This window comes from Chionomys nivalis, chromosome X (genome assembly GCF_950005125.1).
Source record: "Chionomys nivalis chromosome X, mChiNiv1.1, whole genome shotgun sequence".
Taxonomy (NCBI): Eukaryota; Metazoa; Chordata; class Mammalia; order Rodentia; family Cricetidae; genus Chionomys; species Chionomys nivalis.
Window position 1 is genome coordinate 71,979,857 of NC_080112.1, and position 11,066 is coordinate 71,990,922.

At 50.2% G+C, this 11,066-nt stretch overlaps 2 protein-coding genes across 5 annotated transcripts in view; one reads left to right on the plus strand and one right to left on the minus strand.

Moving 5' to 3' along the window:
- LOC130867536 (doublesex- and mab-3-related transcription factor C1-like) overlaps window positions 1-6,311 on the minus strand; it is a 185,098-nt gene extending 178,787 nt beyond the window's left edge. For 3 of the 4 annotated variants that reach the window (XM_057759581.1, XM_057759583.1, XM_057759580.1), the window contains exon 1: window positions 5,595-6,311. The gene's annotated coding sequence lies outside the window, so the exon portion shown is untranslated. Of the gene's footprint in view, window positions 1-842; window positions 881-5,594 lie in introns of those variants that run through there. The other variant, XM_057759582.1, reaches the window with a different exon arrangement.
- A 465-nt stretch (window positions 6,312-6,776) lies between these two features.
- LOC130867649 (polyadenylate-binding protein 1-like 2) lies at window positions 6,777-9,726 on the plus strand. The gene has a single exon (XM_057759743.1). The coding sequence runs from the start codon at window positions 7,400-7,402 to the stop codon at window positions 8,087-8,089; it is 690 nt and encodes a 229-aa protein (XP_057615726.1). The 5' UTR covers window positions 6,777-7,399; the 3' UTR covers window positions 8,090-9,726.
- The last annotated feature ends 1,340 nt before the right edge of the window (window positions 9,727-11,066 follow it).

The window sequence follows — 11,066 nt, forward strand, 5'->3', positions numbered from 1 at the left end:
TACAAGAAGGAAAATCAGATGAATAAGACATCCTCAGGACAGAGGGAGAAGAGATTAAGAAACAGTCTATTGTACTGGGCATTGAATGCATGCCAGGTGCTGGGGAAAAACGTGGGCCGTGCATGACCACTTTTCACGCTCATAAATACCTCTTTGTACAGCCTAGGACTCCAAAGGGAAGGAAAAGAAAAGAGAATACAGTAACGCATCCAAGGTGAGCCCCTCTCCTAAGCCACTGCTGCATCTCAGGCACAGTTATGTGACACTCCTGTAGAGTGCGCATGGTTAGGACAGACAGGCCCCGTGAAAACTTGAAACGTGATGGAAGGTGAATTGGTTACCAGATAAAAGGGTGTCACCAGAGAAAAAAGCATACAGAGAGGCTTGACCCAACCCTGAGTCCCGATCCCTCTTGGCTGTTGGTTTCAAAGTGGGATTAGGGCAAAGGGACCACCCTGAAGGAAACTGCCAGAACCCTTCTAGAGAGCTTCAAACATACTGACTTCAGGAAGGAACGAAAGTGCAGAGGCGTAAGTCTTAGCTCTAAGTTCTGCTTCCAAGTCAGCTTTGTTCCTAGGTCCACCTTCTACATGCCTGAGGGAGCAGGTGGCCAGCGGTGCATCAGAGCTGCAAGAACTGCTTCTCAATATCTCCCGCCCATCCTGAGATCAAAGGCCAACCCTCGTGAGACCTGACTACTCAGGCATGACAGAGAGCAAAGAGCCAAAGGGGTTCCCAACTTCAGGGAGGGGGTAGAGTGGGTAGCACAGACAGAAAGTAAGAGAGGAGGGTGAGAAAGGGGGGAGAGAATTAGAATGATTAGTGATAGACCAAGATCTTACTTCTTGTTATAGACACACCCAGAAGAGACCCAGGGTCCACTCTGTGGAAAACAGCATCAGAGAATGAATTGCAAAGACTCGCAAAGGGGTAGTTATTTGATTATGTATCTATTATACTTTTGTCATCTCAAAGGACCAAAATTTCTGGACTTAAAAACACAGTGTTTTGTTGTTGTTCCTCTGTTCTGAATGACAGGTGTCCGAGCATGTGTTCTGAGACCAGCTGTAACAATGTAGCTTTAAACAGGTGTCTGAGCATGTGTTCTGAGACCAGCTGTAACAATGTAGCTTTAAACAGGTGTCTGAGCATGTGTTCTGAGACCAGCTGTAACAATGTAGCTTTAAACAAAGTGTCTACTTTTCAAGAAGGTGGGAGCCCTCAGGAAGTGCAGGGCTCACAGCTCAGAGCAGTATAATGGGATTCTCAGAGAGCTCCACTTGGCCAGAGAAGACAGAGGCGGGTCTTTTGGCAAGGGCCCATCATATTTCAGCCATGCCAAGAAGTTTACCCTTGAGTCAGAGTGAAACAGGCCGCCATTCTGTCATTTAGGACAAGCCAAGGATGTAATAACTCACCTTTACGGATGAGTCCCGCCACTGACTCGAGCTGGGAATTTGGAGGAAAGGAGTGACCAGTTAGAAGACTATAGCGGCAATGCAGGGACCATGACGGCAGTGGAGTTTAAGAACGTCCACTGGCATTTGATAGTCGGTGGCCGCAGAAACCGCCTAGACTCTGGATGATGCCTCCAGGTACATGTGGAGAGGGAGGAGGACATAGTGAGGTCTCTCCGCCACTGTTTCCTCATCATCCTGGATGGATGCTAGCTATCGTTATCCTTTGGAGAAGACTTCTGGAGGACACTCAAAGAAGAGGAAGGTGCAGTGTTGTCTGTTGATCCACGCCTCACTCATTCTGTCTGGCATTTCAGAGGTTTGGTCAGTGACTCCCTTTAAGGCACTAGAGAAAGCTGTCTCCTTAATTGTAAATTTCCTTGGGAAGCCATGCACTAGCATGCACAGACTCATGCGTCAGTCTGGAACAACATACTGCAGTCTCATGGGTGAAAGACTGTCAGGTGGCAGGAGCCTAGCAACTTCTCTCTCTGCGTATCTTCCTGCCATTCTCGTCAGCAATACCTCCCACACACAGCAGCCAGAGGGAGAGAAATGAGTCAGTGTGGCTGTGGGCACTGCCCAGACTTAGGGATCTTCCTGATTCCCCACACCATCTGAACAAGACCAGACCTTGATCTGGGCAGCTGCCCACCCCTGTGCCCTCCTCCCTAGTTCCTTCCTTCTCCCCTCTGTTACACTAAGCTCCAGATACCCTGTAAGTTCCACTACCACTTGGTGCTCCTGCCCCAGTGACTGGGCACATTATAGCTTTGTCTGCTAGGCAGGCTTTCCATGCAAGACTGGCAGGTCATTGACTTGAGAGAAGCCTTCCCTGGGCTCCATGGTGCTCCTTTACAGCCTCCTGGATCTTAGAAAAGTGTGCAAGCAAGCATCTTCTTGATGGCCCTGAGAGTTTTACCTCTTCCTTATCATTTTCCATGTTTTCTGACAAGTCTAGATTGTCACATTTTCAGTGGGAAATAAGCTCCCTGAGTACAGGGACGACAGCCTAGCCAGGAAAGGGGGACATGGTATCTAGCCTGACCCTTCAGGAATACCCGTGACTCATAAAATGAGGGGCATCACTGGCACTTTGTCTCATTGAAAGGCCCCCTCCTCCCTCTAGGAACACTCCACAAGGCTCTTTTCTTTACCCCATCACAGTGCTTAGTATTCTGAACACTACTGATTACAGGTGGGATAAACTCCCCACAGAAGATGTGCAGAACTGAACGTGGGACATCATGAAGGCTGCAGAGAAAAGGGCCTGGACAGTCTCCAGCTGCTGTCCTGGTTACTGTACTGGTCACTCTATTACTGTGGTTGGGGATCTTAAGGACTGTCTCTAGGACCAGGGTGCAGACTTTGGTGGCACTTCCCTGTACCCATTTCTCCATCTATGCCACTGATGTCTTTGGGTCAGTGTTCATACCTACAAAGGCCGAGTAGGATCCTGTGGAACCCTGGTCCTGTATTGTCTGGAGTTCATTTCCCTTCTCATAGGTCTCCTGCTCCCATGAAGAGCAGACCCTCTGCTATGGTCACAAGGTGCCATCATATCATCCAGCCCTACACAACAATCATGGCTTTACCTATGCTGGCCATCGTGGATAGACACCTGAAAACTTGAGGCGCAGCTCATCTGTCTGTCCCCTCTGCCTGCAAGCATCCCGCCCCAGACCACTAGGTGATGGCCCCTGACTCCTAAGCCGTGGTTCCCTGCCCCTTGCCTCTGTTGGGACAAGCTCAGTCAAGTCCTAGGTCCCTGCCCCTCGCTCTTTGGGACAAGCTCTGTCTAGGTGCAGAGAGCTGGGCATATCCAGAGGGCAAGGAAGGGATGGCACCTGACTCCCAAGTCCTAGGTCTCTCTCTGCTTTTTGCTTCTACTGGTACAAGTTCTGTCTAGGTGTATAGAACTAGGCTTTTCCACAAGGCAAGAATCCTATCTCCATACCTGCTTCTCAGGAAGAGATGGAAAGTCCTGCCTCACCCTACAGGGACGAGGTCTCATTCTCAAGTTCATGTTCTCCTATCCTGAGTAGCTTCTGCCAACAGAGAAAGCCACACAGAAAGCCTTGTATACATAAGGTGGACTGGGTTGCGGTGGCAGGACCCTGTGCTGGCATGTGAAATTCCGTGGTCACCATAGTCTGGTCACACAGACCTGATGAGATGCTAAGCACAAATGGCGAACAAATACTTGAGGCAGTGTTCAACCTCATCTGGGGGAAATCACATACAAAACCTCCCATAGTCCATCTAACCCAAGTCAGAATGGACACTGTGAAGGAAAAAGAGGACAAGTGGCCATGAGGATACGGGGAAAGGGGAACACTTATTCACTGCCTGGCCGAGTGTGAACCTGCAAAACCACCATGTGACTGATTATGGTGACTCCTCACAAATTCAATCTATCTTTGTCACTCATGGTCATAAACACCAAAGATCTAAATCTACACACCACAGAGATATTTCTGCATCCTTGGGTATGGCTGTGCTATGCACAAGAGCCAACACGTGGAAAAAGCTAGATGAACCTCTGGGGATGCGCACAAGAACAGAGCAGTGTGCACACACATGGGATGCAATTTAAAGAAGCTGTAAAGAGGATTGACATCATAATACTTACAAGAAAATGGATGCAACTGGAGACCCAGACTCAGAAAAACACCCATATTTCAGCAAGCGTGCAGCCAAGATATAGAACTGGGGGGGGGGGGCTAGTGTTCCCGCAAGAGCATATATGTGTCTATGTGTGCGCGTGCATGTATGTGTGTGACTGGGTGGGGAGAGGGAGAGAGAGTGAGGGAGGGAGGAGGAAGGAGGGAAGGAAGGAGGGACGAAGATCAGACTTAACAGGAGGGTCATGAGTGCAAAGACGAGATCTTAATGTAGCCAGGAACTAGACTAGAGGAATACAAAGCAAAGGGAAGGACTAACTGGAGATGAAGGGGATTAGCTGGAGCAGTGCTGGGCATGGCAGATGGCAGGGGTGATGATGAAGGAGAACAAGGCATAAGGAATCCTGTATGAAGAAGTCAACATCAAACTTACTACATTTTGCTTTCCATCAAATTTCACAAAAACAAAACAAAACCTGAAAACACTCAGTCTTCTGGGGGGCAATTGTACAATGTAAAGAAGCACCTTGAGTCACTGTAGGGAAGTCTAGAAGTCTTGAGGAAAGGCACCATTGTTTGGGCATTTCAATTTTTAAAACATATCCACATGATGCCACTGGTTTGTGGTAAACACGAGACCACATGTCTGAAATGGCAGTGCAGTCAGAGGGCAAGTTGGTTCTGACTCTCTTGGAGCTAGTTCCGTCTGACCATTTTCTTCATGTTGTGCCACAGATTTGTGTGGGGGAACCCACACTTGTATTTGCACTGATGTTCAAATCACTCTCTTGCCATTTTGATCTCTTCACCCCTTTATTGCACAGACTGAGTTGGGAGCAAGCCCACTGATACAGTCTCCTAGCTATCTTCCACACCATGCATAGCCCTGGAGACTATCCAAGCTAGGTCATGTGGTATGAGCACCAGTGACCATGTGGGTGCTGTTGCATCACTGATCCTGGGACAGGCAGTGATTCCTTTGCCTGGATGCCTTCCCTCCTGCCTAGGCATGGAGCAGTTCCACTTCCTTTCACAACCCACTTGTGCATTCCCTCTTGAACACAGCTGCCCTTGAGTCCTACCAGAACTCTCAACATCTGGTCCTCCTTTCTGGACTTGGGACTCCAGTCCCTGTTTTGGTCCACACTCTGCAGGCTGCCAGCTTGCCTGCTCCCTCAGCATTTAGCTCTGTGTGCTCTCATTGCTCTCTCCACACATTAACATACCAGCAGTCACTGCTGCCTTTCCACAGTCCCAGCCCCCAGTGCCTGAAGGACTAGCTGCTGACTGGGGACTCAGCATCTCACCCTAAAGAGATGTTTCAGGTCCTGTCTCATTTGCCTTCTGGGCAGGGATGAGCACTTCCTGGTTCTGGTCAGGGACCTCAGCACCTCAAAGGCATAGCTAAGAGTGAAGGAGCACCTGTCTCTGGGCCAGGCCCTTCTCAGCTCGCCCCCCCCCCTCGGCGCGCACATCCCGCCCAGTGCCCCCCCTCCAGTTGGCTTTGACTTACCATTGAGGGCTGCCCTAGAGACTAGGTAGTCTTGATTTTCACTCCCCACATGGCAGGAGGAGCTGAGGCTCTGCAGAACCCCAGGTCCACAGTAGTCCAGGGGCTGGGGCAGAGACATGGAGAGGCTGAGGGTGGAGTGGGGAGCAATTTCCAGTCCAGGTTCTGTGCTCCCCAGGAGAAGCTCGAAGGCAGCGCCTATTCCTCTGTCTTCCAGACCTCTGCATCCCCAGGGACTGGCACAGGCTCCATGTAGAGTATTTGTGGCAGGGCGTTATGAATGAGCACACATTCTTTATTCTCTCTTTTGGAAATGTTGCAGAGTGGGGGTGGGGGGTGGGAAGGGGGAGCAGAAAATGGCTCAGCAGGCTGCGTGGGGAGCTGGGAAGATTCACGCTTTCCTGGGTGTCAGGGGTGGCGGTGACATTAGGTAGTGCCTGTGTGTGTGTGTGTGTGTGTGTGTGTGTTGTGAGAGGGAGAGAGAGACACATAGAGAAATACACACCACACGAGATAGAGAGAATGCTGTTGCTGTTGGGTGTGTGTGTGCTGTGTATGTGTGTGTGTGTGAGAGAGAGAGAGAGAAATGCTGTTGCCTCTGTGTGTCTGCGCATGTGTGCTGTATATGTGTGAGTGTGTGTGAGAGAAATGCTGTTGCTTCTCTCTCTCTAGCTCTCTGTGTGTGTGTTCTGTGTATGTGTGAGTGTGTGTGAGAGAGAAATGCTGTCGCTTTTCTCCCTTTCTCCCTCCCTCCCCCACCTGTGTGTGTGTGTGTGTGTGTGTCTTTTTGCGGGGCTGGAGACCCCCTGGATGTTGAGACACTGCTTCTAGGCTCCATCGGGCAGGGCTAGCCTGGCTTCAAGGCCACCCCACCCACCCTTGCAAGGTTCATGCTTGAATCATGGCAACCTTCCTTTATGGGGGAAGGGACAACCCCCGCCACCCCCCCCCCCCGCCACCCCGCGCCAGCTGAAGACATGGAACCCGAATTCCTCTGGTCCAGAGCGCAGTCCGGTCCCTGGCATCCTCTTCCCCAACGCGTGGGCGCCCCAGAGGCTGCGCACTGGCACCCCCACCCCAAGCTCACCCCGCCCCCGCAACCCGCAGCCCCGCAGCAGCCACAGGGGGAACCAAAGAGACAGAAGCCTTCCCAGCTGCCCGGACCACAGACGCCAACACCCCCCCCCCGCCCCCCACCACACGCCGCCCTCCCGCCCGCGCCCCGCACGCCAGCCAGCCCACGAGCGAGCGGCAGCGGCGGCGGCTGCAGGCTGCGGAGAGCGGGCTGTGCGCACTAGCGGCCAGCGCTCGCCACCCCGGGTGACCGGGTCCCGCCTGCTCGGCCAGACCGGGGTCCCCGTCCGCAGCGCCCGCGCGAGCCCCCGGCCCGGGTTCCGGCGCCCACCGGCTCTCGCCGCCTCTCTGTCCCCTCAGTTCTCGGGAAGGGAGGTCGCGGCAGCGGCCCGGCGGCAGCGGTGACCGTGGCGACCGCGGCGACAGTGGCGGCGGAGGTCGCCGCAGCGGCGGCTGCGGCGGCCGAGGCTGCGGCGGCGACCGTGGCGGAGGCGGTAGCGGAGGCCTCCGTGGCGGAGGCGGAAGCAGAGGTGGAGGCCGAGGTGGAGGCCGAGGCCGAGGCGGCCGAGGCCAGCCTGGGGGAGGCGGCGGCCCTGGCCGGGGAGAAGGCGGAGGCGGCCGGCGCGGTCGCGGCGGTGGCAGCCACCGAGGCCAGCCTGGAGGAGGCCAGCCTGCCGGAGGCCACGGGGGCCGCTGCGGAGGCTGCTGCGTCGCCTTCCTACGGGAGGGTGGACATGGATGAAGAGCTGGCGGCGGCCTTGGCTGCAGAAGAGGAAGAGGCGGCGGCCGGGGGCTCCTCCGATGGGAACCCAGACTATCCCAATGCCTCGCTCTACGTGGGCGACCTGCACCCCGAGGTGACCGAGTCGATGCTGTATGAGAAGTTCAGCCCAGCCGGGCCCATCCTGTCCATCCGCATTTGCAGGGACAAGGTCACCCGACGCTCTCTGGGCTACGCATATGTCAACTACCAGCAACCGCTGGACGCCAAGCGGGCCCTGGAGACCATGAACTTTGACGTTATCAATGGCAGGCCGGTGCGCATCATGTGGTCCCAGAGGGACCCGTCGCTCCGCAAGAGCGGGGTGGGCAACGTCTTCATCAAGAACCTGGGCAAGACCATCGACAACAAGGCGCTGTACAACATCTTCTCGGCCTTTGGCAACATCCTGTCCTGCAAGGTGGCCTGTGACGAAAAGGGGCCCAAGGGCTACGGGTTCGTGCACTTCCAGAAGCAGGAGTCGGCCGAGCGGGCCATAGATGCGCTGAATGGCATGTTCCTGAACTACCGCAAGATTTTCGTGGGGAGATTCAAGTCCCACAAGGAGAGAGAGGCTGAGAGGGGAGCCTGGGCCCGCCAGTCCACCAGCGCCGACTTCAAGGATTTCGACGATGACTCCGATGACGAGGCCACCTTTCGATGAAGACATCCCAGGACCCAGCCAGTAGAGCCAAAGCTTGGCTCCCACCCCGTTTACAGCCCCCACCCCCCCAATCCCCCAACCCACCAGCAGTGTATTGTATTGGGAGTGCAGGTTTCTCTCTCCCTCTCCCTCCTCACCCCTCCCCGCTCCCCTTCCCCTCCCCATTTCCTCTTTCCTTCCTCCCCTCTCTTGCCTTCTCTCCCTCCCCTCTCCTCCCCCCCCCCCGCCAGCCAGCGCAAGCTAGCTTCCCCATCCCCTCTCTGCTCTCAGCCCCCCCTCTTCCCTCTTCTATCCTCTCCTTCCCTCCTTTCTCTCCACCCCCAGTAAACTCCCCCCCCTCTGCCAATAATCCCACTAATCTGTGCCATTTGAGAGGGTAAAGGCTGCCTCTTCTCCCTGTGGTCGGTCTGATTCTTAAAAGCGTTTTCTGTCTCTTTGTTTACTGCACAGGTGATGCAATTTCCTGGTAGAAATATCTGGAAGGAGAAGGAAGTCTGATGTGGGAGAAAGAACCAAGAGTGCAATTGCTTCCCATCATCCTAATACTCAGAGAGAACCTCTTTTACCTTCTTTGGTGTGCTGTTTTCCAGGCTCTCTGCTACCCCTTTCTCCCCCCTCTCACCCCAGACCCACCTTCCCCTTTAACATATTCTTGTAGAGTGGTTCATGTGTGTGGTGTTTCTTAACCTGCTTTCTTCAGCGATGAAAACCAAACAGAAATCAACGCATTGAACTTCTTTCCATGCTATTCAACAGGCTTATGGAATATCATCTTCAGTGCCTGCAGAGTGCTCCTGTGTATCTATCCATGGACCTTAACATTTCTGTAATCATTCCCGCACTGTTGGACATTCAGGTGCCTAGTTCTTTCCCTGCGTTTAAAAACCAACACTGCGTGCCCTGATGAGTGACTCCTTCCTTGTCAAGCCAAATCTAGGCTAGCATCCTGGATGGCCTCTCCTTAACTGTGGACTTGCAGGATTCACATATAGACGTTTCAGTGACTTTCCCTGTGTGTTGCCAAAAGGCTCCCTTTCATAAGCATTGTACCAGTTTGTATTTGTGCCAGCCAGCCAGTGCAGCTAGAAAAAAAAAAAGAGTATGCCCATCTCCCCTGCGCAGTCTCATGGTCCACTGTAACTGTGTGTGTGTTTGTGTGTGCGTGTGTGTGTGTGTGTGTGCTTGCGCGCTTGCAGGCGCGCGTGTAGCATCATGAGCTGCTGCAAATGGTATTTCACTGTCGTTATTTCACTGGAATTGAAAGCTGTTAATCGCCCTTTTCTGCATTCCCGCTTCCTTTCCTTTTCCTTCTTGCCAGAAAAATAAATCAGCTACGTTGCAGGAAAAAAAAATCACTAAGCAGACCATTTAACAGAAGAAACTAAACGCTCTCAGCTATCAATGCTAATGAATCCCATGCCTTCTTGAATTGTGCTGATCTGTATGTGCCCAGTGTTTTTCAAGAACTAGCTGAGTCATTTCTCTTTGTTGCTCTAATATTGTTCTTATGCATTGTCGTATACGTATACTATAATGTACATATTGTTTTATATCTGCTTTTCACATGTGTGTATGTGTGCATATGCACACAGATTGCTGAGCTTCATTTCCTGTCATTAAAGATACTTTTAAAATATTTTCTTTGGCTGCTAGTACTTAATTTGTGTCTTGGCTAATGTGTTAAATATGTATGTAGAGGTAAATAGAGTCGTAAATATGAATATATACTTATGTTTATATCTGTTTTGTGTTTATGTACATTTTAGCTATACATTATTGTACATCAACTTCAGTGACATTCACAATTATTTTCTCAGCAAATGTGTAGAAGAAATTCAAATATTAAAATAATTGTGTTACTTCTTTCTTTGCCAAGAATAGTTCACCATTTAATAAAGTTTACCTCCTTAGTCAGGTCCAGGCCTGAGTGTCCCTGATATCCATTTAGAATCATCTATGTGTTCTTTTATTTGGTTATCTTTTAAAAAGTTGAAACTCTTTGTGTTTTTATATATTTTTCGTATCTGTTTTATATTGACTATACATAATTATAATTGGAAATACATATTTAAATTTATCAATATTAAAAGGGAAATAAATACCCTATATTTCTGAATACTGCTCCTTGAAAACAAAACAGTTATTAGATGTCTGACAATTTATTTATAATCAGCATTGTTTCAATGAAGATGATTTTCACCATAACTTTTTTAAGAAACATCATCTTTTAAATCACTCAATATGCTCATACTTTTCAGTTAAAAGTTTCATCACAGTGACAGTCATTCTACAACCAACTCATCTAAGGGCATGTGAAAATATTTTTTCCGTACAAGAACAATTCCATGACCAGTCATTTTTTTTTCTCCCTTTCAACTGCATTTCAGACTAAGTGATAGAGTATCAACTATTTTGCACCTGTTAAGCTTTTTACTTAGAAAGTTACACCTGGAGTAGTGCTGGAGAGTATAACACAATTTACCTTGGTTCCTTCAATTATTCAATCGGCTTCTCTAGGTTTTGTAAAATAAATGCCTCATAATACACTTTTTCTCATAACATTTCATTTAAAATTGAAGATCTAGCACAGTGGTTCTCAACTTGTGGCTTGTGACCCCCTTGGCAATCCTCTATCTACAAAAAAATACTTGCCTTACAATTTATAACAGTAGCAAAATTATGGCTATGAAGTAGCAATAAAAATAATTGTATGGTTGAGGGTCACCACAAATGAGGAACTGTATTAAAGGATTGAAGCATTAGCAAGGTGGAGAGCCACTGCTCTAACACATCAAAAGGCAGAGGGAAAACTTCATTTTTGTATTTCTACAGGCTTTTTCTATATCTCTATAAGAATTTCCAAACGTTCGTAACCATGATTGTATAGAAATAAGTGGGGTTTCTTTTGTTTCCTTATTTTGACTGTTAAAATAGATTTCCACGTTTACTACTCTATTAGTTTCATAACTTTAGCTAA

Bases quoted from the DNA above. Each gene is read 5' to 3' on its own strand.
- LOC130867649 (XM_057759743.1), top strand. From the start codon at position 7,400: ATGGATGAAGAGCTGGCGGCGGCCTTGGCTGCAGAAGAGGAAGAGGCG.